This window comes from Dipodomys spectabilis, unplaced genomic scaffold, assembly GCF_019054845.1.
Source record: "Dipodomys spectabilis isolate Male_0828 unplaced genomic scaffold, ASM1905484v1 ptg000179l, whole genome shotgun sequence".
In the NCBI taxonomy this organism is placed as follows: domain Eukaryota; kingdom Metazoa; phylum Chordata; class Mammalia; order Rodentia; family Heteromyidae; genus Dipodomys; species Dipodomys spectabilis.
Genome location: NW_024870856.1, coordinates 12,909,402 through 12,932,947, shown reverse-complemented (window position 1 = coordinate 12,932,947; position 23,546 = coordinate 12,909,402). Strand labels below are relative to the sequence as shown.

The 23,546-nt window shown below is 55.1% G+C and overlaps 1 protein-coding gene across 1 annotated transcript in view; it reads left to right on the top strand.

The window, feature by feature from the left end:
* Cep72 (centrosomal protein 72) overlaps positions 1-23,546 on the top strand; it is a 65,582-nt gene that overhangs the window by 32,904 nt on the left and 9,132 nt on the right. The window contains exons 10-11 of the mRNA XM_042695255.1: positions 22,242-22,531; positions 23,353-23,491. Coding sequence (XP_042551189.1) covers positions 22,242-22,531; positions 23,353-23,491 — 429 coding nt within the window. The remainder of the gene's footprint in view (positions 1-22,241; positions 22,532-23,352; positions 23,492-23,546) is intronic.

Here is a 23,546-nt window from a genome sequence, read left to right as displayed (position 1 = left end):
GTGCTCTGTGTCTGCAGTGTGTCTGTGTGCTGTGTCTGCAGTGTGTCTGTGCTCTGTGTCTGCAGTGTGTCTGTGCTCTGTGTCTGCAGTGTGTCTGTGCTCTGTGTCTGCAGTGTGCCTGTGCTCTGTGTCTGCAGTGTGTCTGTGCTCTGTGTCTGCAGTGTGTCTGTGCTCTGTGTCTGCAGTGTGTCTGTGCTCTGTGTGTGCAGTGTGTCTGTGCTCTGTGTCTGCAGTGTGTCTGTGCTCTGTGTGTGCAGTGTGTCTGTGCTCTGTGTCTGCAGTGTGCCTGTCCTCTGTGTCTGCAGTGTGTCTGTGCTCTGTGTCTGTGCTCTGTGTGTGCGGTGTGTATGTGCTCTGTGTCTGCAGTGTGTCTGTGCTCTGTGTCTGCAGTGTGCCTGTGCTCTGTGTCTGCAGTGTGTCTGTGCTCTGTGTCTGCAGTGTGTCTGTGCTCTGTGTCTGCAGTGTGTCTGTGCTCTGTGTCTGTGCTCTGTGTGTGCGGTGTGTCTGTGCTCTGTGTGTGCAGTGTGTCTGTGCTCTGTGTCTGCAGTGTGCCTGTGCTCTGTGTGTGCAGTGTGTCTGTGCTCTGTGTCTGCAGTGTGTCTGTGCTCTGTGTCTGCAGTGTGCCTGTCCTCTGTGTGTGCAGTGTGTCTGTGCTCTGTGTCTGCAGTGTGTCTGTGCTCTGTGTCTGCAGTGTGTCTGTGCTCTGTGTGTGCAGTGTGTCTGTGCTCTGTGTCTGCAGTGTGCCTGTCCTCTGTGTCTGCAGTGTGTCTGTGCTCTGTGTCTGCAGTGTGTCTGTGCTCTGTGTCTGCAGTGTGCCTGTGCTCTGTGTGTGCAGTGTGTCTGTGCTCTGTGTCTGCAGTGTGTCTGTGCTCTGTGTCTGCAGTGTGTCTGTGCTCTGTGTCTGCAGTGTGTCTGTGCTCTGTGTCTGCAGTGTGTCTGTGCTCTGTGTCTGCAGTGTGTCTGTGCTCTGTGTCTGCAGTGTGTCTGTGCTCTGTGTCTGCGGTGTGCCTGTGCTCTGTGTCTGCGGTGTGCTTGTGCTCTGTGTCTGCGGTGTGTCTGTGCTCTGTGTCTGCGGTGTGTCTGTGCTCTGTGTCTGCGGTGTGTCTGTGCTCTGTGTGTGCAGTGTGTCTGTGCTCTGTGTCTGCAGTGTGTCTGTGCTCTGTGTCTGCAGTGTGCCTGTGCTCTGTGTCTGCAGTGTGCCTGTGCTCTGTGTCTGCGGTGTGTCTGTGCTCTGTGTCTGCAGTGTGTCTGTGCTCTGTGTCTGCAGTGTGTCTGTGCTCTGTGTGTGCAGTGTGTCTGTGCTCTGTGTCTGCAGTGTGCCTGTGCTCTGTGTGTGCAGTGTGTCTGTGCTCTGTGTCTGCAGTGTGTCTGTGCTCTGTGTCTGCAGTGTGTCTGTACTCTGTATCCGCAGTGTGTCTGTGCTCTGTGTGTGCAGTGTGTCTGTGCTCTGTGTCTGCAGTGTGCCTGTCCTCTGTGTGTGCAGTGTGTCTGTGCTCTGTGTCTGCAGTGTGTCTGTGCTCTGTGTGTGCAGTGTGTCTGTGCTCTGTGTCTGCAGTGTGTCTGTGCTCTGTGTCTGCAGTGTGTCTGTGCTCTGTGCGTGCAGTGTGTCTGTGCTCTGTGTCTGCAGTGTGTCTGTGCTCTGTGTCTGCAGTGTGTCTGTGCTCTGTGTGTGCAGTGTGCCTGTCCTCTGTGTCTGCAGTGTGTCTGTGCTCTGTGTCTGCAGTGTGTCTGTGCTCTGTGTCTGTGCTCTGTGTCTGCAGTGTGTCTGGGCTCTGTGTCTGCAGTGTGTCTGTGCTCTGTGTGTGCAGTGTGTCTGTGCTCTGTGTCTGCAGTGTGCCTGTGCTCTGTGTCTGCAGTGTGCCTGTCCTCTGTGTCTGCAGTGTGTCTGTGCTCTGTGTCTGCAGTGTGCCTGTCCTCTGTGTCTGCAGCGTGTCTGTGCTCTGTGTCTGCAGTGTGTCTGTGCTCTGTGTCTGCAGTGTGTCTGTGCTCTGTGTCTGCAGTGTGTCTGTGCTCTGTGTCTACAGTGTGTCTGTGCTCTGTGTCTGCAGTGTGTCTGTGCTCTGTGTGTGCAGTGTGTCTGTGCTCTGTGTCTGCAGTGTGTCTGTGCTCTGTGTCTGCAGTGTGTCTGTGTTCTGTGTCTGCAGTGTGTCTGTGCTCTGTGTCTGCGGTGTGCCTGTGCTCTGTGTCTGCAGTGTGTCTGTGTGCTGTGTCTGCAGTGTGTCTGTGCTCTGTGTCTGCAGTGTGTCTGTGCTCTGTGTCTGCAGTGTGTCTGTGCTCTGTGTCTGCAGTGTGCCTGTGCTCTGTGTCTGCAGTGTGCCTGTGCTCTGTGTCTGCAGTGTGTCTGTGCTCTGTGTCTGCAGTGTGTCTGTGCTCTGTGTGTGCAGTGTGTCTGTGCTCTGTGTCTGCAGTGTGTCTGTGCTCTGTGTGTGCAGTGTGTCTGTGCTCTGTGTCTGCAGTGTGCCTGTCCTCTGTGTCTGCAGTGTGTCTGTGCTCTGTGTCTGTGCTCTGTGTGTGCGGTGTGTATGTGCTCTGTGTCTGCAGTGTGTCTGTGCTCTGTGTCTGCAGTGTGCCTGTGCTCTGTGTCTGCAGTGTGTCTGTGCTCTGTGTCTGCAGTGTGTCTGTGCTCTGTGTCTGCAGTGTGTCTGTGCTCTGTGTCTGTGCTCTGTGTGTGCGGTGTGTCTGTGCTCTGTGTGTGCAGTGTGTCTGTGCTCTGTGTCTGCAGTGTGCCTGTGCTCTGTGTGTGCAGTGTGTCTGTGCTCTGTGTCTGCAGTGTGTCTGTGCTCTGTGTCTGCAGTGTGCCTGTCCTCTGTGTCTGCAGTGTGTCTGTGCTCTGTGTCTGCAGTGTGTCTGTGCTCTGTGTCTGCAGTGTGTCTGTGCTCTGTGTGTGCAGTGTGTCTGTGCTCTGTGTCTGCAGTGTGCCTGTCCTCTGTGTCTGCAGTGTGTCTGTGCTCTGTGTCTGCAGTGTGTCTGTGCTCTGTGTCTGCAGTGTGCCTGTGCTCTGTGTGTGCAGTGTGTCTGTGCTCTGTGTCTGCAGTGTGTCTGTGCTCTGTGTCTGCAGTGTGTCTGTGCTCTGTGTCTGCAGTGTGTCTGTGCTCTGTGTCTGCAGTGTGTCTGTGCTCTGTGTCTGCAGTGTGTCTGTGCTCTGTGTCTGCAGTGTGTCTGTGCTCTGTGTCTGCGGTGTGCCTGTGCTCTGTGTCTGCGGTGTGCCTGTGCTCTGTGTCTGCGGTGTGTCTGTGCTCTGTGTCTGCGGTGTGTCTGTGCTCTGTGTCTGCGGTGTGTCTGTGCTCTGTGTGTGCAGTGTGTCTGTGCTCTGTGTCTGCAGTGTGTCTGTGCTCTGTGTCTGCAGTGTGCCTGTGCTCTGTGTCTGCAGTGTGCCTGTGCTCTGTGTCTGCGGTGTGTCTGTGCTCTGTGTCTGCAGTGTGTCTGTGCTCTGTGTCTGCAGTGTGTCTGTGCTCTGTGTGTGCAGTGTGTCTGTGCTCTGTGTCTGCAGTGTGCCTGTGCTCTGTGTGTGCAGTGTGTCTGTGCTCTGTGTCTGCAGTGTGTCTGTGCTCTGTGTCTGCAGTGTGTCTGTACTCTGTATCCGCAGTGTGTCTGTGCTCTGTGTGTGCAGTGTGTCTGTGCTCTGTGTCTGCAGTGTGTCTGTGCTCTGTGTCTGCAGTGTGTCTGTGCTCTGTGTCTGCAGTGTGTCTGTGCTCTGTGTCTGCAGTGTGTTTGTGCTCTGTGTCTGCAGTGTGCCTGTGCTCTGTGTCTGCAGTGTGTCTGTGCTCTGTGTCTGAGGTGTGTCTGTGCTCTGTGTGTGCAGTGTGCCTGTGCTCTGTGTCTGCAGTGTGCCTGTGCTCTGTGTCTGCAGTGTGCCTGTGCTCTGTGTCTGCGGTGTGTCTGTGCTCTGTGTGTGCAGTGTGTCTGTGCTCTGTGTCTGCAGTGTGTTTGTGCTCTGTGTCTGCAGTGTGTCTGTGCTCTGTGTCTGCAGTGTGTCTGTGCTCTGTGTCTGCGGTGTGTCTGTGCTCTGTGTCTGCGGTGTGTCTGTGCTCTGTGTCTGCGGTGTGTCTGTGCTCTGTGTCTGCAGTGTGTCTGTCCTCTGTGTCTGCAGTGTGTCTGTGCTCTGTGTCTGCAGTGTGTCTGTCCTCTGTGTCTGCAGTGTGTCTGTCCTCTGTGTCTGCAGTGTGTCTGTCCTCTGTGTCTGCAGTGTGCCTGTGCTCTGTGTCTGTAGTGTGTCTGTGCTCTGTGTCTGCAGTGTGCCTGTGCTCTGTGTGTGCAGTGTGTCTGTGCTCTGTGTCTGCAGTGTGCCTGTGCTCTGTGTCTGCAGTGTGTCTGTGCTCTGTGTCTGCAGTGTGTCTGTGTTCTGTGTCTGCAGTGTGTCTGTGCTCTGTGTGTGCAGTGTGTCTGTGCTCTGTGTCTGCAGTGTGCCTGTGCTCTGTGTGTGCAGTGTGTCTGTGCTCTGTGTCTGCAGTGTGTCTGTCCTCTGTGTGTGCAGTGTGTCGGTGCTCTGTGTCTGCAGTGTGCCTGTGCTCTGTGTCTGCAGTGTGTCTGTGCTCTGTGTCTGCAGTGTGTCTGTGCTCTGTCTGCAGTGTGTCTGTGCTCTGTGTGTGCAGTGTGCCTGTGCTCTGTGTGTGCAGTGTGTCTGTGCTCTGTGTCTGGAGTGTGTCTGTGCTCTGTGTCTGCAGTGTGTCTGTGCTCTGTGTCTGCAGTGTGTCTGTGCTCTGTGTCTGGAGTGTGTCTGTGCTCTGTGTCTGCAGTGTGTCTGTGCTCTGTGTCTGCAGTGTGCCTGTCCTCTGTGTCTGCAGTCTGTCTGTGTTCTGTGTCTGCAGTGTGTCTGTCCTCTGTGTCTGCAGTGTGTCTGTGTTCTGTGTGTGCAGTGTGTCTGTGCTCTGTGTCTGCAGTGTGTCTGTGCTCTGTGTCTGCAGTGTGCCTGTCCTCTGTGTCTGCAGTGTGTCTGTGCTCTGTGTCTGCAGTGTGTCTGTGCTCTGTGTCTGCAGTGTGTCTGTGCTCTGTGTCTGCAGTGTGCCTGTGCTCTGTGTGTGCAGTGTGTCTGTGCTCTGTGTCTGCAGTGTGCCTGTGCTCTGTGTCTGCGGTGTGTCTGTGCTCTGTGTCTGCGGTGTGTCTGTGCTCTGTGTCTGCAGTGTGTCTGTGCTCTGTGTGTGCAGTGTGTCTGTGCTCTGTGTCTGCAGTGTGCCTGTGCTCTGTGTCTGCAGTGTGCCTGTGCTCTGTGTCTGCAGTGTGCCTATGCTCTGTGTCTGCGGTGTGTCTGTGCTCTGTGTCTGCAGTGTGTCTGTGCTCTGTGTCTGCAGTGTGTCTGTGCTCTGTGTGTGCAGTGTGTCTGTGCTCTGTGTCTGCAGTGTGCCTGTGCTCTGTGTGTGCAGTGTGTCTGTGCTCTGTGTCTGCAGTGTGTCTGTGCTCTGTGTCTGCAGTGTGTCTGTACTCTGTATCCGCAGTGTGTCTGTGCTCTGTGTGTGCAGTGTGTCTGTGCTCTGTGTCTGCAGTGTGCCTGTGCTCTGTGTCTGCAGTGTGTCTGTGCTCTGTGTCTGCAGTGTGTCTGTGCTCAGTGTGTGCAGTGTGTCTGTGCTCTGTGTCTGCAGTGTGTCTGTGCTCTGTGTCTGCAGTGTGTCTGTACTGTGTATCCGCAGTGTGTCTGTGCTCTGTGTGTGCAGTGTGTCTGTCCTCTGTGTCTGCAGTGTGCCTGTGCTCTGTGTCTGCATTGTGTCTGTGCTCTGTGTCTGCAGTGTGTTTGTGCTCTGTGTCTGCAGTGTGCCTGTGCTCTGTGTCTGCAGTGTGGCTGTGCTCTGTGTCTGCGGTGTGTCTGTGCTCTGTGTGTGCAGTGTTTCTGTGCTCTGTGTCTGCAGTGTGCCTGTGCTCTGTGTCTGCGGTGTGTCTGTGCTCTCTGTGTGCAGTGTGTCTGTGCTCTGTGTCTGCAGTGTGTCTGTGCTCTGTGTGTGCAGTGTGTCTGTGCTCTGTGTCTGCAGTGTGTTTGTGCTCTGTGTCTGCAGTGTGTCTGTGCTCTGTGTCTGCAGTGTGTCTGTGCTCTGTGTCTGCAGTGTGTCTGTGCTCTGTGTGTGCAGTGTGTCTGTGCTCTGTGTCTGCAGTGTGACTGTGCTCTGTGTCTGCAGTGTGTTTGTGCTCTGTGTCTGCAGTGTGTCTGTGCTCTGTGTGTGCAGTGTGCCTGTGCTCTGTGTGTGCAGTGTGTCTGTGCTCTGTGTCTGCGGTGTGTCTGTGCTCTGTGTCTGCGGTGTGTCTGTGCTCTGTGTGTGCAGTGTGTCTGTGCTCTGTGTCTGCAGTGTGACTGTGCTCTGTGTCTGCAGTGTGTCTGTGCTCTGTGTCTGCAGTGTGCCTGTCCTCTGTGTCTGCAGTGTGTCTGTGCTCTGTGTCTGCAGTGTGTCTGTGCTCTGTGTCTGTGCTCTGTGTCTGCAGTGTGCCTGTACTCTGTGTCTTCAGTGTGTCTGTGTTCTGTGTCTGCAGTGTGTCTGTCCTTTGTGTCTGCAGTGTGTCTGTGCTCTGTGTCGGCAGTGTGTCTGTGCTCTGTGTCTGCAGTGTGTCTGTGCTCTGTGTCTGCAGTGTGTCTCTGCTGTGTGTGCAGTGTGTCTGTGCTCTGTGTCTGCAGTGTGTCTGTGCTCTGTGTCTGCAGTGTGTCTGTGCTCTGTGTCTGCAGTGTGTCTGTGCTCTGTGTCTGTGCTCTGTGTCTGCAGTGTGTCTGTGCTCTGTGTCTGCAGTGTGTCTGTGCTCTGTGTCTGCAGTGTGTCTGTGCTCTGTGTCTGTGCTCTGTGTCTGCAGTGTGTCTGTGCTCTGTGTGTGCAGTGTGTCTGTGCTCTGTGTGTGCAGTGTGTCTGTGCTCTGTGTCTGCAGTGTGTCTGCTCTGTGTCTGCAGTGTGTCTGTGCTCTGTGTGTGCAGTGTGTCTGTGCTCTGTGTCTGCAGTGTGTCTGTGCTCTGTGTGTGCAGTGTGTCTGTGCTCTGTGTCTGCAGTGTGTCTGTGCTCTGTGTCTGCAGTGTGTCTGTGCTCTGTGTGTGCAGTGTGTCTGTGCTCTGTGTCTGCGGTGTGTCTGTGCTCTGTGTCTGCGGTGTGTCTGTGCTCTGTGTCTGCAGTGTGTCTGTGCTCTGTGTCTGCAGTGTGTCTGTGCTCTGTGTGTGCAGTGTGTCTGTGCGCTGTGTCTGCAGTGTGCCTGCCCTCTGTGTCTGCAGTGTGTCTGTGTTCTGTGTCTGCAGTGTGTCTCTCCTCTGTGTCTGCGGTGTGCCTGTGCTCTGTGTCTGCAGTGTGTCTGTGTGCTGTGTCTGCAGTGTGTCTGTGCTCTGTGTCTGCAGTGTGTCTGTGCTCTGTGTCTGCAGTGTGTCTGTGCTCTGTGTCTGCAGTGTGCCTGTCCTCTGTGTCTGCAGTGTGTCTGTGCTCTGTGTCTGCAGTGTGTCTGTGCTCTGTGTCTGCAGTGTGTCTGTGCTCTGTGTGTGCAGTGTGTCTGTGCTCTGTGTCTGCAGTGTGTCTGTGCTCTGTGTGTGCAGTGTGTCTGTGCTCTGTCTCTGCAGTGTGCCTGTCCTCTGTGTCTGCAGTGTGTCTGTGCTCTGTGTCTGTGCTCTGTGTGTGTGGTGTGTCTGTGCTCTGTGTCTGCAGTGTGTCTGTGCTCTGTGTCTGCAGTGTGCCTGTGCTCTGTGTCTGCAGTGTGTCTGTGCTCTGTGTCTGCAGTGTGTCTGTGCTCTGTGTCTGCAGTGTGTCTGTGCTCTGTGTCTGTGCTCTGTGTGTGCGGTGTGTCTGTGCTCTGTGTCTGCAGTGTGTCTGTGCTCTGTGTCTGCAGTGTGCCTGTGCTCTGTGTCTGCAGTGTGTCTGTGCTCTGTGTCTGCAGTGTGTCTGTGCTCTGTGTCTGCAGTGTGCCTGTCCTCTGTGTGTGCAGTGTGTCTGTGCTCTGTGTCTGCAGTGTGTCTGTGCTCTGTGTCTGCAGTGTGTCTGTGCTCTGTGTGTGCAGTGTGTCTGTGCTCTGTGTCTGCAGTGTGCCTGTCCTCTGTGTCTGCAGTGTGTCTGTGCTCTGTGTCTGCAGTGTGTCTGTGCTCTGTGTCTGCAGTGTGCCTGTGCTCTGTGTGTGCAGTGTGTCTGTGCTCTGTGTCTGCAGTGTGTCTGTGCTCTGTGTCTGCAGTGTGTCTGTGCTCTGTGTCTGCAATGTGTCTGTGCTCTGTGTCTGCAGTGTGTCTGTGCTCTGTGTCTGCAATGTGTCTGTGCTCTGTGTCTGCAGTGTGCCTGTGCTCTGTGTCTGCAGTGTGCCTGTGCTCTGTGTCTGCGGTGTGTCTGTGCTCTGTGTCTGCAGTGTGTCTGTGCTCTGTGTCTGCGGTGTGTCTGTGCTCTGTGTGTGCAGTGTGTCTGTGCTCTGTGTCTGCAGTGTGTCTGTGCTCTGTGTCTGCAGTGTGCCTGTGCTCTGTGTCTGCAGTGTGCCTGTGCTCTGTGTCTGCGGTGTGTCTGTGCTCTGTGTCTGCAGTGTGTCTGTGCTCTGTGTCTGCAGTGTGTCTGTGCTCTGTGTGTGCAGTGTGTCTGTGCTCTGTGTCTGCAGTGTGCCTGTGCTCTGTGTCTGCAGTGTGTCTGTGCTCTGTGTCTGCAGTGTGCCTGTGCTCTGTGTCTGCGGTGTGTCTGTGCTCTGTGTCTGCAGTGTGTCTGTGCTCTGTGTCTGCAGTGTGTCTGTGCTCTGTGTGTGCAGTGTGTCTGTGCTCTGTGTCTGCGGTGTGTCTGTGGTCTGTGTCTGCGGTGTGTCTGTGCTCTGTGTCTGCAGTATGTCTGTGCTCTGTGTCTGCGGTGTGTCTGTGCTCTGTGTGTGCAGTGTGTCTGTGCTCTGTGTCTGCAGTGTGTCTGTGCTCTGTGTCTGCAGTGTGTCTGTACTCTGTATCCGCAGTGTGTCTGTGCTCTGTGTGTGCAGTGTGTCTGTGCTCTGTGTCTGCAGTGTGTCTGTGCTCTGTGTCTGCAGTGTGTCTGTGCTCTGTGTCTGCAGTGTGTTTGTGCTCTGTGTCTGCAGTGTGCCTGTGCTCTGTGTCTGCAGTGTGTCTGTGCTCTGTGTCTGAGGTGTGTCTGTGCTCTGTGTGTGCAGTGTGTCTGTGCTCTGTGTCTGCAGTGTGCCTGTGCTCTGTGTCTGCGGTGTGTCTGTGCTCTGTGTGTGCAGTGTGTCTGTGCTCTGTGTCTGCAGTGTGTTTGTGCTCTGTGTCTGCAGTGTGTCTGTGCTCTGTGTCTGCAGTGTGTCTGTGCTCTGTGTCTGCGGTGTGTCTGTGCTCTGTGTGTGCAGTGTGTCTGTGCTCTGTGTCTGCAGTGTGTCTGTGCTCTGTGTCTGCAGTGTGTCTGTGCTCTGTGTCTGCAGTGTGTCTGTCCTCTGTGTCTGCAGTGTGTCTGTGCTCTGTGTCTGCAGTGTGTCTGTCCTCTGTGTCTGCAGTGTGTCTGTCCTCTGTGTCTGCAGTGTGTCTGTCCTCTGTGTCTGCAGTGTGCCTGTGCTCTGTGTCTGTAGTGTGTCTGTGCTCTGTGTATGCAGTGTGCCTGTCCTCTGTGTCTGCGGTGTGTCTGTGCTCTGTGTCTGCAGTGTGTCTGTGCTCTGTGTCTGCAGTGTGTCTGTGCTCTGTGTCTGCAGTGTGTCTGTGCTCTGTGTCTGCAGTGTGTCTGTGCTCTGTGTCTGCAGTGTGTCTGTGCTCTGTGTCTGCAGTGTGCCTGTGCTCTGTGTTTGCAGTGTGTCTGTGCTCTGTGTCTGCAGTGTGTCTGTGTTCTGTGTCTGCAGTGTGTCTGTGCTCTGTGTGTGCAGTGTGTCTGTGCTCTGTGTCTGCAGTGTGCCTGTGCTCTGTGTGTGCAGTGTGTCTGTGCTCTGTGTCTGCAGTGTGTCTGTCCTCTGTGTGTGCAGTGTGTCGGTGCTCTGTGTCTGCAGTGTGCCTGTGCTCTGTGTCTGCAGTGTGTCTGTGCTCTGTGTCTGCGGTGTGTCTGTGCTCTGTGTGTGCGGTGTGTCTGTGTTCTGTGTCTGCAGTGTGTCTGTGCTCTGTGTCTGCAGTGTGTCTGTGCTCTGTGTCTGCAGGGTGCCTGTCCTCTGTGTCTGCCGTGTGTCTGTGCTCTGTGTCTGCAGTGTGTCTGTGCTCTGTGTCTGCAGTGTGTCTGTGCTCTGTGTCTGCAGTGTGTATGTGCTCTGTGTCTGCAGTGTGTCTGTGCTCTGTGTCTGCAGTGTGTCTGTGCTCTGTGTCTGCAGTGTGCCTGTGCTCTGTGTGTGCAGTGTGTCTGTGCTCTGTGTCTGCAGTGTGCCTGTGCTCTGTGTCTGCGGTGTGTCTGTGCTCTGTGTCTGCGGTGTGTCTGTGCTCTGTGTCTGCAGTGTGTCTGTGCTCTGTGTGTGCAGTGTGTCTGTGCTCTGTGTCTGCAGTGTGCCTGTGCTCTGTGTCTGCAGTGTGCCTGTGCTCTGTGTCTGCAGTGTGCCTTTGCTCTGTGTCTGCGGTGTGTCTGTGCTCTGTGTCTGCAGTGTGTCTGTGCTCTGTGTCTGCGGTGTGTCTGTGCTCTGTGTCTGCAGTGTGTCTGTGCTCTGTGTCTGCAGTGTGCCTGTGCTCTGTGTGTGCAGTGTGTCTGTGCTCTGTGTCTGCATTGTGTCTGTGCTCTGTGTCTGCAGTGTGTCTGTACTCTGTATCCGCAGTGTGTCTGTGCTCTGTGTGTGCAGTGTGTCTGTGCTCTGTGTCTGCAGTGTGCCTGTGCTCTGTGTCTGCAGTGTGTCTGTGCTCTGTGTCTGCAGTGTGTCTGTGCTCTGTGTGTGCAGTGTGTCTGTGCTCTGTGTCTGCAGTGTGTCTGTGCAATGTGTCTGCAGTGTGTCTGTACTCTGTATCCGCAGTGTGTCTGTGCTCTGTGTGTGCAGTGTGTCTGTCCTCTGTGTCTGCAGTGTGCCTGTGCTCTGTGTCTGCAGTGTGTCTGTGCTCTGTGTCTGCAGTGTGTCTCTGCTGTGTGTGCAGTGTGTCTGTGCTCTGTGTCTGCAGTGTGTCTGTGCTCTGTGTCTGCAGTGTGTCTGTGCTCTGTGTGTGCAGTGTGTCTGTGCTCTGTGTCTGTGCTCTGTGTCTGCAGTGTGTCTGTGCTCTGTGTGTGCAGTGTGTCTGTGCTCTGTGTCTGCAGTGTGTCTGTGCTCTGTGTTTGTGCTCTGTGTCTGCAGTGTGTCTGTGCTCTGTGTCTGCAGTGTGTCTGTGCTCTGTGTGTGCAGTGTGTCTGTGCTCCGTGTGTGCAGTGTGTCTGTGCTCTGTGTCTGCAGTGTGTCTGTGCTCTGTGTCTGCAGTGTGTCTGTGCTCTGTGTCTGCAGTGTGTCTGTGCTCTGTGTCTGCAGTGTGTCTGTGCTCTGTGTGTGCAGTGTGTCTGTGCTCTGTGTCTGCGGTGTGTCTGTGCTCTGTGTCTGCGGTGTGTCTGTGCTCTGTGTCTGCAGTGTGTCTGTGCTCTGTGTCTGCGGTGTGTCTGTGCTCTGTGTCTGCAGTGTGTCTGTGCTCTGTGTGTGCAGTGTGTCTGTGCTCTGTGTGTGCAGTGTGTCTGTGCTCTGTGTGTGCAGTGTGTCTGTGCTGTGTCTGCAGTGTGTCTGCTGTGTCTGCAGTGTGTCTGTGCTCTGTGTCTGCAGTGTGTCTGTGCTCTGTGTCTGCAGTGTGTCTGTCCTCTGTGTCTGCAGTGTGTCTGTGCTCTGTGTGTGCAGTGTGTCTGTGCTCTGTGTCTGCAGTGTGTCTGTGCTCTGTGTCTGCAGTGTGTCTGTGCTCTGTGTCTGCAGTGTGTCTGTGCTCTGTGTGTGCAGTGTGCCTGTGCTCTGTATCTGCGGTGTGTCTGTGCTGTGTCTGCGGTGTGTCTGTGCTCTGTGTCTGCAGTGTGCCTGTGCTCTGTGTCTGCAGTGTGTCTGTCCTCTGTGTCTGCAGTCTGTCTGTGCTCTGTGTCTGCGGTGTGTCTGTGCTCTGTCTGCAGTGTGTCTGTGCTCTTTGTCTGCAGTGTGCCTGTGCTCTGTGTCTGCGGTGTGTCTATGCTCTGTGTCTGCGGTGTGTCTGTGCTCTGTGTGTGCAGTGTGTCTGTGCTCTGTGTCTGCAGTGTGTCTGTGCTCTCTGTCTGCGGTGTGTCTGTGCTCTGTGTCTGCAGTGTGTCTGTGCTCTGTGTCTGCAGTGTGTCTGTGCTCTGTGTCTGCAGTGTGTCTGTCCTATGTGTCTGCAGTGTGCCTGTGCTCTGTGTCTGCGGTGTGCCTGTGCTCTGTGTCTGCAGTGTGTCTGTGCTCTGTGTCTGCGGTGTGCCTGTGCTCTGTGTCTGCAGTGTGTCTGTCCTCTGTGTCTGCAGTGTGTCTGTGCTGTGTCTGCAGTGTGTCTGTGCTCTGTGTCTGCAGTGTGTCTCTGCTCTGTGTCTGCAGTGTGTCTGTGCTCTGTGTCTGCAGTGTGCCTGTGCTCTGTGTGTGCAGTGTGCCTGTGCTCTGTGTGTGCAGTGTGTCTGTGCTCTGTGTCTGCAGTATGTCTGTGCTCTGTGTCTGCAGGGTGTCTGTGCTCTGTGTCTGCAGTGTGTCTGTGCTCTGTGTCTGCAGTGTGTCTGTGCTCTGTGTGTGCAGTGTGTCTGTGCTCTGTGTGTGCAGTGTGTCTGTGCTCTGTGTGTGCAGTGTGTCTGTGCTCTGTGTCTGCGGTGTGTCTGTGCTGTGTCTGCAGTGTGTCTGTGCTCTGTGTCTGCAGTGTGTCTGTGCTCTGTGTGTGCAGTGTGTCTGTGCTCTGTCTGCAGTGTGTCTGTGCTCTCTGTCTGCAGTGTGTCTGTGCTCTGTGTCTGCAGTGTGTCTGTGCTCTGTGTGTGCAGTGTGTCTGTGCTCTGTGTGTGCAGTGTGTCTGTGCTCTGTGTCTGCAGTGTGTCTGTGCTCTGTGTCTGCAGTGTGTCTGTGCTGTGTCTGCAGTGTGTCTGTGCTCTGTGTCTGCAGTGTGTCTGTGCTCTGTGTGTGCAGTGTGTCTGTGCTCTGTGTCTGGGGTGTGTCTGTGCTCTGTGTCTGCGGTGTGTCTGTGCTCTGTGTCTGCAGTGTGTCTGTGCTCTGTGTCTGCAGTGTGTCTGTGCTCTGTGTGTGCAGTGTGTCTGTGCTCTCTGTGTGCAGTGTGTCTGTGCTCTGTGTCTGCAGTGTGTCTGTGCTCTGTGTCTGCAGTGTGTCTGTGCTCTGTGTGTGCAGTGTGTCTGTGCTCTGTGTCTGCGGTGTGTCTGTGCTGTGTCTGCAGTGTGTCTGTGCTCTGTGTCTGCAGTGTGCCTGTGCTCTGTGTCTGCAGTGTGTCTGTGCTCTGTGTCTGCAGTCTGTCTGTGCTCTGTGTCTGCGGTGTGTCTGTGCTCTGTCTGCAGTGTGTCTGTGCTCTGTGTCTGCAGTGTGTCTGTGCTCTGTGTGTGCAGTGTGTCTGTGCTCTGTGTGTGCAGTGTGTCTGTGCTCTGTGTGTGCAGTGTGTCTGTGCTCTGTGTGTGCAGTGTGCCTGTGCTCTGTGTGTGCAGTGTGTCTGTGCTCTGTGTCTGCAGTGTGTCTGTGCTCTCTGTCTGCGGTGTGTCTGTGCTCTGTGTCTGCGGTGTGTCTGTGCTCTGTGTCTGCAGTATGTCTGTGCTCTGTGTCTGCAGTGTGTCTGTCCTCTGTGTCTGCAGTGTGCCTGTGCTCTGTGTCTGCGGTGTGCCTGTGCTCTGTGTCTGGAGTGTGTCTGTGCTCTGTGTCTGCGGTGTGCCTGTGCTCTGTGTCTGCAGTGTGTCTGTCCTCTGTGTCTGCAGTGTGTCTGTGCTCTGTGTCTGCAGTGTGCCTGTGCTCTGTGTGTGCAGTGTGTCTGTGCTCTGTGTGTGCAGTGTGTCTGTGCTCTGTGTCTGCGGTGTGTCTGTGCTGTGTCTGCAGTGTGTCTGGGCTCTGTGTCTGCAGTGTGTCTGTGCTCTGTGTCTGCAGTGTGTCTGTGCTCTGTGTCTGCAGTGTGCCTGTGCTCTGTGTGTGCAGTGTGTCTGTGCTCTGTGTGTGCAGTGTGTCTGTGCTCTGTGTCTGCAGTGTGTCTGTCCTCTGTGTCTGCAGTGTGTCTGTGCTCTGTGTCTGCAGTGTGCCTGTGCTCTGTGTCTGCAGTGTGTCTATGCTCTGTGTCTGCAGTGTGCCTGTGCTCTCTGTCTGCAGTGTGTCTGTGCTCTGTGTCTGCAGTGTGTCTGTGCTCTGTGTCTGCAGTGTGTCTGTGATCTGTGTCTGCAGTGTGCCTGTGCTCTGTGTCTGCAGTGTGTCTGTCCTCTGTGTGTGCAGTGTGTCTGTGCTCTGTGTCTGCAGTGTGTCTGTGCTCTGTGTCTGCAGTGTGTCTGTGTTCTGTGTCTGCAGTGTGCCTGTGCTCTGTGTGTGCAGTGTGTCTGTGCTCTGTGTCTGCAGTGTGTCTGTCCTCTGTGTCTGCAGTGTGTCTGTGCTCTGTGTCTGCAGTGTGTCTGTGCTCTGTGTCTGCAGTGTGTCTGTTCTCTGTGTCTGCAGTGTGTCTGTGCTCTGTGTGTGCAGTGTTTCTGTGCTCTGTGTCTGCAGTGTGCCTATGCTCTGTGTGTGCAGTGTGCCTGTGCTCTGTGTCTGCAGTGTGCCTGTGCTCTGTGTCTGCAGTGTGCCTGTGCTCTGTGTCTGCAGTGTGTCTATGCTCTGTGTCTGCAGTGTGCCTGTGCTCTGTGTCTGCAGTGTGCCTGTGCTCTGTGTGTGCAGTGTGTCTGTGTTCTGTGTCTGCAGTGTGCCTGTGCTCTGTGTGTGCAGTGTGCCTATGCTCTGTGTGTGCAGTGTGCCTGTGCTCTGTGTCTGCAGTGTGTCTGTGCTCTGTGTCTGCAGTGTGTCTGTCCTCTGTGTCTGCAGTGTGTCTGTGCTCTGTGTCTGCAGTGTGTCTGTCCTCTGTGTCTGCGGTGTGTCTGTGCTCTGTGTCTGCAGTGTGTCTGTGCTCTGTGTGTGCAGTGTGTCTGTGCTCTGTGTCTGCAGTGTGCCTGTGCTCTGTGTCTGCAGTGTGTCTGTGCTCTGTGTCTGCGGTGTGTCTGTGCTCTGTGTCTGCAGTGTGTCTGTGCTCTGTGTCTGCAGTGTGCCTGTGCTCTGTGTCTGCAGTGTGTCTGTGCTCTGTGTCTGCGGTGTGTCTGTGCTCTCTGTCTGCAGTGTGCCTGTGCTGTGTCTGCAGTGTGTCTGTGCTCTGTGTCTGCAGTGTGTCTGTGCTCTGTGTGTGCTCTGTGTCTGCAGTGTGTCTGTGCTCTGTGTGTGCAGTGTTCCTGTGCTCTGTGTGTGCAGTGTGTCTGTGCTCTATGTCTGCAGTGTGTCTGTGCTCTGTGTTTGCAGTGTGTCTGTGCTCTGTGTCTGCAGTGTGTCTGTGCTCTGTGTCTGCAGTGTGCCTGTGCTCTGTGTCTACAGTGTGTCTGTGCTCTGTGTCTGCAGTGTGTCTGTGCTCTGTGTCTGCAGTGTGTCTGTCCTCTGTTTCTGCAGTGTGTCTGTGCTGTGTCTGCAGTGTGTCTGTGCTCTGTGTCTGCAGTGTGTCTGTGCTCTGTGTGTGCAGTGTGTCTGTGCTCTGTGTCTGCAGTGTGTCTGTCCTCTGTTTCTGCAGTGTGTCTGTGCTGTGTCTGCAGTGTGTCTGTGCTCTGTGTGTGCACTGTGCCTGTGCTCTGTGTCTGTGCTCTGTGTCTGCAGTGTGTCTGTGCTCTGTGTGTGCAGTGTGTCTGTGCTCTGTGTCTGCAGTGTGTCTGTGCTCTGTGTGTGCAGTGTGTCTGTGCTCTGTGTCTGCAGTGTGTCTGTGCTCTGTGTCTGCAGTGTGTCTGTGCTCTGTGTCTGCAGTGTGCCTGTGCTCTGTGTCTGCAGTGTGCCTGTGCTCTGTGTCTGCAGTGTGTCTTTCCTCTGTGTGTGCAGTGTGTCTGTGCTCTGTGTCTGCAGTGTGTCTGTCCTCTGTGTTTGCAGTGTGCCTGTCCTCTGTGTGTGCAGTGTGTATGTGCTGTGTCTGCAGTGTGTCTGTGCACTGTGTGTGCAGTGTGTCTGTGCTCTGTGTGTGCAGTGTGTCTGTGCTCTGTGTCTGCAATGTGTCTGTCCTCTGTGTCTGCAGTGTGTCTGTGCTGTGTCTGGAGTGTGTCTGTGCTCTGTGTCTGCAGTGTGTCTGTGCTCTGTGTCTGCAGTGTGTCTGTGCTCTGTGTCTGCAGTGTGTCTGTGCTCTGTGTCTGCGGTGTGTCGGTGCTCTGTGTGTGCAGTGTGTCTGTGCTCTGTGTCTGCAGTGTGTCTGTGCTGTGTATCTGCAGTGTGTCTGTGCTCTGTGTGTGCAGTGTGTCTGTGCTCTGTGTCTGCAGTGTGTCTGTGCTCTGTGTCTGCAGTGTGTCTGTGCTCTGTGTCTGCAGTGTGTCTGTGCTCTGTGTCTGCAGTGTGTCTGTCCTCTGTGTCGGCAGTGTGCCTGTCCTCTGTGTCTGCAGTGTGCATTTCCTCTGTGTCTGCAATGTGCCTGTGCTCTGTGTGTGAAGTGTGCCTGTGCTCTGTGTCTGCAGTGTGCCTGTGCTCTGTGTCTGCAGTGTGTCTGTGCTCTGTGTCTGCGGTGTGTGTGTGCTCTGTGTCTGCAGTGTGCCTGTGCTCTGTGTCTGCAGTTTGTCTGTGCTCTGTGTCTGCGGTGTGTCTGTGCTCTGTGTGTGCAGTGTGTCTGTGCTCTGTGTCTGCAGTATGCCTGTGCTCTGTGTGTGAAGTGTGCCTGTGCTCTGTGTCTGCAGTGTGTCTGTGCTCTGTGTCTGCAGTGTGTCTGTGCTCTGTGTCTGCAGTGTGTCTGTCCTCTGTGTCTGCAGTGTGTCTGTGCTCTGTGTGTGCAGTGTGTCTGTGCTCTGTGTCTGCAGTGTGCCTGTGCTCTGTGTCTGCAGTGTGTCTGTGCTCTGTGTCTGCGGTGTGTCTGTGCTCTGTGTGTGAAGTGTGCCTGTGCTCTGTGTCTGCAGTGTGTCTGTGCTCTGTATCCGCAGTATGCCTGTGCTCTGTGTGTGCAGTGTGTCTGTGTTCTGTGTCTGCAGTATGCCTGTGCTCTGTGTGTGAAGTGTGCCTGTGCTCTGTGTCTGCAGTGTGTCTGTGCTCTGTGTCTGCAGTGTGTCTGTGCTCTGTGTCTGCAGTGTGTCTGTCCTCTGTGTCTGCAGTGTGTCTGTGCTCTGTGTGTGCAGTGTGTCTGTGCTCTGTGTCTGCAGTGTGTCTGTGCTCTGTGTCTGCAGTGTGTCTGTACTCTGTGTCTGCAGTGTGCCTGTGCTCTGTGTGTGAAGTGTGCCTGTGCTCTGTGTCTGCAGTGTGTCTGTGCTCTGTGTCTGCAGTATGCCTGTGCTCTGTGTCTGCGGTGTGTCTGTGCTCTGTGTCTGCAGTGTGCCTGTGCTCTGTGTCTGCAGTATGCCTGTGCTCTGTGTCTGCGGTGTGTCTGTGCTCTGTGTCTGCAGTGTGTCTGGGCTCTGTGTGTGCAGTGTGTCTGTGCTCTGTGTGTGCAGTGTGTCTGTGCTCTGTGTGTGCAGTGTGTCTGTGCTCTGTGTCTGCAGTGTGTCTGGGCTCTGTGTCTGCAGTGTGCCTGTGCTCTGTGTCTGCAGTGTGCCTGTGCTCTGTGTCTGCAGTGTGTCTGTGCTCTGTGTCTGCAGTGTGTCTGTGCTTTGTGTCTGCAGTGTGTCTCTGCTCTGTGTCTGCAGTGTGTCTGTGCTCTGTGTGTGCAGTGTGTCTGTGCTCTGTGTCTGCAGTGTGTCTGTGCTCTGTGTCTGCAGTGTGCCTCTGCTCTGTGTCTGAAGTGTGCCTGTGCTCTGTGTCTGCAGTGTGTCTGTCCTCTGTGTGTGCAGTGTGTCTGTGCTCTGTGTCTGCAGTGTGTCTGTACTCTGTGTCTGCAGTGTGCCTGTCCTCTGTGTGTGCAGTGTGTCTGTGCTGTGTCTGCAGTGTGTCTGTGCTCTGTGTCTGCAGTGTGTCTGTGCTCTGTGTGTGCAGTGTGTCTGTGCTCTGTGTGTGCAGTGTGTCTGTGCTCTGTGTCTGCAGTGTGTCTGTGCTGTGTCTGTGCTCTGTGTCTGCAGTGTGTCTGTGCTCTGTGTGTGCAGTGTGTGTGTCCTCTGTGTCTGCAGTGTGTCTGTGCTCTGTGTGTGCAGTGTGTCTGTGCTCTGTGTCTGCAGTATGTCTGTGCTCTGTGTCTGCAGTGTGTCTGTGCTGTGTCTGCAGTGTGTCTGTGCTCTGTGTGTGCAGTGTGTCTGTGCTCTGTGTGTGCAGTGTGTCTGTGCTCTGTGTGTGCAGTGTGTCTGTGCTCTGTGTCTGCAGTGTGTCTGTGCTCTGTGTCTGCAGTGTGTCTCTCCTCTGTGTCTGCAGTGTGTCTGTGCTGTGTCTGCAGTGTGTCTGTGCTCTGTGTCTGCAGTGTGTCTGTGCTCTGTGTGTGCAGTGTGTGTGTGCTCTGTGTCTGCAGTGTGTCTGTGCTCTGTGTGTGCAGTGTGTGTGTCCTCTGTGTCTGCAGTGTGTCGGTGCTCTGTGTGTGCAGTGTGTCCGTGCTCTGTGTGTGCAGTGTGTCTGTGCTCTGTGTCTGCGGTGTGTCTGTGCTCTGTGTCTGCAGTGTGCCTGTGCTCTGTGTCTGCAGTTTGTCTGTGCTCTGTGTCTGCGGTGTGTCTGTGCTCTGTGTGTGCAGTGTGTCTGTGCTCTGTGTCTGCAGTATGCCTGTGCTCTGTGTGTGAAGTGTGCCTGTGCTCTGTGTCTGCAGTGTGTCTGTGCTCTGTGTCTGCAGTGTGTCTGTGCTCTGTGTCTGCAGTGTGTCTGTCCTCTGTGTCTGCAGTGTGTCTGTGCTCTGTGTGTGCAGTGTGTCTGTGCTCTGTGTCTGCAGTGTGCCTGTGCTCTGTGTCTGCAGTGTGTCTGTGCTCTGTGTCTGCGGTGTGTCTGTGCTCTGTGTGTGAAGTGTGCCTGTGCTCTGTGTCTGCAGTGTGTCTGTGCTCTGTATCCGCAGTATGCCTGTGCTCTGTGTGTGCAGTGTGTCTGTGCTCTGTGTCTGCAGTATGCCTGTGCTCTGTGTGTGAAGTGTGCCTGTGCTCTGTGTCTGCACTGTGTCTGTGCTCTGTGTCTGCAGTGTGTCTGTGCTCTGTGTCTGCAGTGTGTCTGTCCTCTGTGTCTGCAGTGTGTCTGTGCTCTGTGTGTGCAGTGTGTCTGTGCTCTGTGTCTGCAGTGTGTCTGTGCTCTGTGTCTGCAGTGTGTCTGTACTCTGTGTCTGCAGTGTGCCTGTGCTCTGTGTGTGAAGTGTGCCTGTGCTCTGTGTCTGCAGTGTGTCTGTGCTCTGTGTCTGCAGTATGCCTGTGCTCTGTGTCTGCGGTGTGTCTGTGCTCTGTGTCTGCAGTGTGCCTGTGCTCTGTGTCTGCAGTATGCCTGTGCTCTGTGTCTGCGGTGTGTCTGTGCTCTGTGTCTGCAGTGTGTCTGGGCTCTGTGTGTGCAGTGTGTCTGTGCTCTGTGTGTGCAGTGTGTCTGTGCTCTGTGTGTGCAGTGTGTCTGTGCTCTGTGTCTGCAGTGTGTCTGGGCTCTGTGTCTGCAGTGTGCCTGTGCTCTGTGTCTGCAGTGTGCCTGTGCTCTGTGTCTGCAGTGTGTCTGTGCTCTGTGTCTGCAGTGTGTCTGTGCTCTGTGTCTGCAGTGTGTCTGTGCTCTGTGTCTGCAGTGTGTCTGTGCTCTGTGTGTCCAGTGTGTCTGTGCTCTGTGTCTGCAGTGTGTCTGTGCTCTGTGTCTGCAGTGTGCCTCTGCTCTGTGTCTGAAGTGTGCCTGTGCTCTGTGTCTGCAGTGTGTCTGTCCTCTGTGTGTGCAGTGTGTCTGTGCTCTGTGTCTGCAGTGTGTCTGTACTCTGTGTCTGCAGTGTGCCTGTCCTCTGTGTGTGCAGTGTGTCTGTGCTGTGTCTGCAGTGTGTCTGTGCTCTGTGTCTGCAGTGTGTCTGTGCTCTGTGTGTGCAGTGTGTCTGTGCTCTGTGTGTGCAGTGTGTCTGTGCTCTGTGTCTGCAGTGTGTCTGTGCTGTGTCAGTGCTCTGTGTCTGCAGTGTGTCTGTGCTCTGTGTGTGCAGTGTGTGTGTCCTCTGTGTCTGCAGTGTGTCTGTGCTCTGTGTGTGCAGTGTGTCTGTGCTCTGTGTCTGCAGTATGTCTGTGCTCTGTGTCTGCAGTGTGTCTGTGCTGTGTCTGCAGTGTGTCTGTGCTCTGTGTGTGCAGTGTGTCTGTGCTCTGTGTGTGCAGTGTGTCTGTGCTCTGTGTCTGCAGTGTGTCTGTGCTCTGTGTCTGCAGTGTGTCTCTCCTCTGTGTCTGCAGTGTGTCTGTGCTGTGTCTGCAGTGTGTCTGTGCTCTGTGTCTGCAGTGTGTCTGTGCTCTGTGTGTGCAGTGTGTGTGTGCTCTGTGTCTGCAGTGTGTCTGTGCTCTGTGTGTGCAGTGTGTGTGTCCTCTGTGTCTGCAGTGTGTCTGTGCTCTGTGTGTGCAGTGTGTGTGTGCTCTGTGTCTGCAGTGTGTCTGTGCTCTGTGTGTGCAGTGTGTGTGTCCTCTGTGTCTGCAGTGTGTCGGTGCTCTGTGTGTGCAGTGTGTCCGTGCTCTGTGTGTGCAGTGTGTCTGTGCTCTGTGTCTGGAGTGTGTCTGTGCTCTGTGTCTGCAGTGTGTCTGTGCTCTGTGTCTGCAGTGTGTGTGTGCTCTGTGTCTGCAGTGTGTCTGTGCTCTGTGTCTGCAGCGTGTCTGTGCTCTGTGTCTGCAGTGTGTCTGTGCTCTGTGTCTGCAGCGTGTCTGTGCTCTGTGTCTGCAGTGTGTCTGTGCTCTCTGTCTGCAGCGTGTCTGTGCTCTGTGTCTGCAGTGTGTCTGTGCTCTGTGTCTGCAGTGTGTCTGTGCTCTGTGTCTGCAGTTTGTCTGTCCTCTGTGTCTGCAGTGTGTCTGTGCTCTGTGTGTGCAGTGTGTCTGTGCTCTGTGTCTGCAATGTGTCTGTGCTCTGTGTCTGCAGTGTGTCTGTGCTCTGTGTCTGCAGTGTGCCTGTGCTCTGTGTCTTCAGTGTGTCTGTGCTCTGTGTCTGCAGTGTGTCTGTGCTCTGTGTCTGCAGTGTGTCTGTGCTCTGTGTCTGCAGTGTGTCTGTGCTCTGTGTGTGCAGTGTGTCTGTGCTCTGTGTCTGCAGTGTGCTCTGTGTCTGCAGTGTGTCTGTGCTCTGTGTGTGCAGTGTGTCTGTGCTGTGTCTGCAGTGTGCCTGTGCTCTGTGTCTGCAGTGTGCCTGTGCTCTGTGTCTTCAGTGTGTCTGTGCTCTGTGTCTGGAGTGTGTCTGTGCTGTGTCTGCAGTGTGTGTGTGCTCTGTGTCTGCAGTGTGTGTGTGCTCTGTGTCTGCAGTGTGCCTGTGCTCTGTGTCTGCAGTGTGTCTGTGCTCTGTGTCTGCAGTGTGTCTGTGCTCTGTGTCTGCAGTGTGCCTGTGCTCTGTGTCTGCAGTGTGCCTGTGCTCTGTGTCTGCGGTGTGTCTGTGCTCTGTGTCTGCAGTGTGTCTGTGCTCTGTGTCTGCAGTGTGTCTCTGCTCTGTGTGTGCAGTGTGTCTGTGCTCTGTGTCTGCAGTGTGTCTGTGCTCTGTGTCTGCAGTGTGTCTGTGGTCTGTGTCTGCAGTGTGTCTGTGCTCTGTGTGTGCAGTGTGTCTGTGCTCTGTGTGTGCAGTGTGTCTGTGCTCTGTGTGTGCAGTGTGTCTGTGCTCTGTGTGTGCAGTGTGTCTGTGCTCTGTGTCTGCAGTGTGTCTGTGCTCTGTGTGTGCAGTGTGTCTGTGCTCTGTGTGTGCAGTGTGTCTGTGCTCTGTGTGTGCAGTGTGTCTGTGCTCTGTGTGTGCAGTGTGTCTGTGCTCTGTGTCTGCGGTGTGTCTGTGCTCTGTGTCTGCAGTGTGTCTGTGTTCTGTGTCTGCAGTGTGTCTGTGCTCTGTGTGTGCAGTGTGTCTGTGCTCTGTGTCTGCAGTGTGTCTGTGCTCTGTGTGTGCAGTGTGTCTGTGCTCTGTGTCTGCAGTGTGTCTGTGCTCTGTGTCTGCAGTGTGTCTGTGCTCTGTGTCTGCAGTGTGTCTGTGCTCTGTGTCTGCAGTGTGTCTGTGCTCTGTGTGTGCAGTGTGTCTGCTCTGTGTGTGCAGTGTGTCTGTGCTCTGTGTCTGCAGTGTGTCTGTGCTCTGTGTGTGCAGTGTGTCTGTGCTCTGTGTCTGCAGTGTGTCTGTGCTCTGTGTCTGCAGTGTGTCTGTGCTCTGTGTCTGCAGTGTTCCTCTCTTCTGTGTCTGCAGTGTGCTTGTGCCTGTCTTTTGGACCCACACTTGCGCATTCACTTCTTTCAAGATTAGAGTGCCAGCCCCACACTGCAAAGCAGTGCTGGCAGGTGGTGGTGTTCTGATTTGTGTTCTCTGCATTACAGATTCCATGGATGGAGAGGACTCTGCCTCATCCTCACAGATGCCTAGTTTGTCCTCACAGAAAGTGATACCTGTTCTTGAAAAGTACAGGAAGCGAAGAACGCCTGGTGGAAAGTTCCAGGTGCCCTCAGATCGGGAGTGTCTGCGCAGCCTGGACAGGGCTGGTGGGCCCACCAGCTTGGAGGAAAGTCTCAGAAGACAGGACAGCTCGGAGGTCAAGGTGGCCTTTTCCCGCTCTGACGCTGCTGAGCCTGAAGAGCACACTGCACGTGGTCCTGGTGATGCCATTGGGGTGAGCGGGAAGCAGCTGCTATGGCCGGCCGTTTCCACTGAGTGGCATTGAGTGTAGTGAGGGCTAGATAGCTTGTGATGCCACATCTTCCATTTTCAGTCCAAAATGTGACCACACTGAAAGTCTTGCATGCTGACTCCTATGCTTCTTCCTCTGCTCCATGCTGCTCCCTGCAGTCCTTAAGTGTTCTGTACATTTGTCTTCAACGTTGGAGGCAATCGCTGTGGTCACCTCACTGTGAGGGAAGAGCCCTGGCCGTGAATTTCCCAAAGGACTTACCCCATTAGGGCTTGAGAGTCCTCCTGCCCTCCTCAGGGACCAGGCCCATGGCCCACAAACTCCCCTGCCTCCGAGTGAGTGCCCAGCATCCGTGGGAGGGTGTGAGCCTGAAGAAGGGACGCTCAGAACCAGCCAGCGTGACTCAGAGTTGCAGGGGGAGGGGGGAGGAAGGGGGAGGGGGAGGGGTAGTTTTGCTGAGCCGGAGGGAAAGGGCACCTGGCACAGGTTCTCAGTGAAGTCATTGACTGGAGAGACAGATGCGAGCCCTTGAGCTTGCTCTGCGCATTGTGGGTTGGGTGGTCCTACTACTGTCTATATCCTCTGTCTTCTCCCTTGTGGATGGAGGGGAGGCGGAACTTGGGAGGTCAGGCCCTGTGCTGTCCTGTCATCTTCCTGAGGTCTCCTGGGAGATCCCGAGGCTGGAGATGCTGTTGCTGCTGCTGCTCTGTGGGAAAGCATGCATCTGGGCCCACACTGTGCTGCAGAGACCTAGTTTCTGCCAGGAGGAGAAAGCCAGTCTCATGCTTATGTCTCCTTCATAGCTGTCGCCCAGACCACGCTCTGCAGCCATGCCTGCACGGAGGGCTGCCCTGGAGACCGCGCTCTTAGGGGCACTGCTGGATCTAGTGGACAGATGCTGGAGTGGCAGTGGGTCCCTGCAGATCAATGAGGCGTTCCTCGGTGAGTCTGGGCTGCCTCCACCGGCAGGACCGCCCACCTGCGGCCTTCGGGGTCC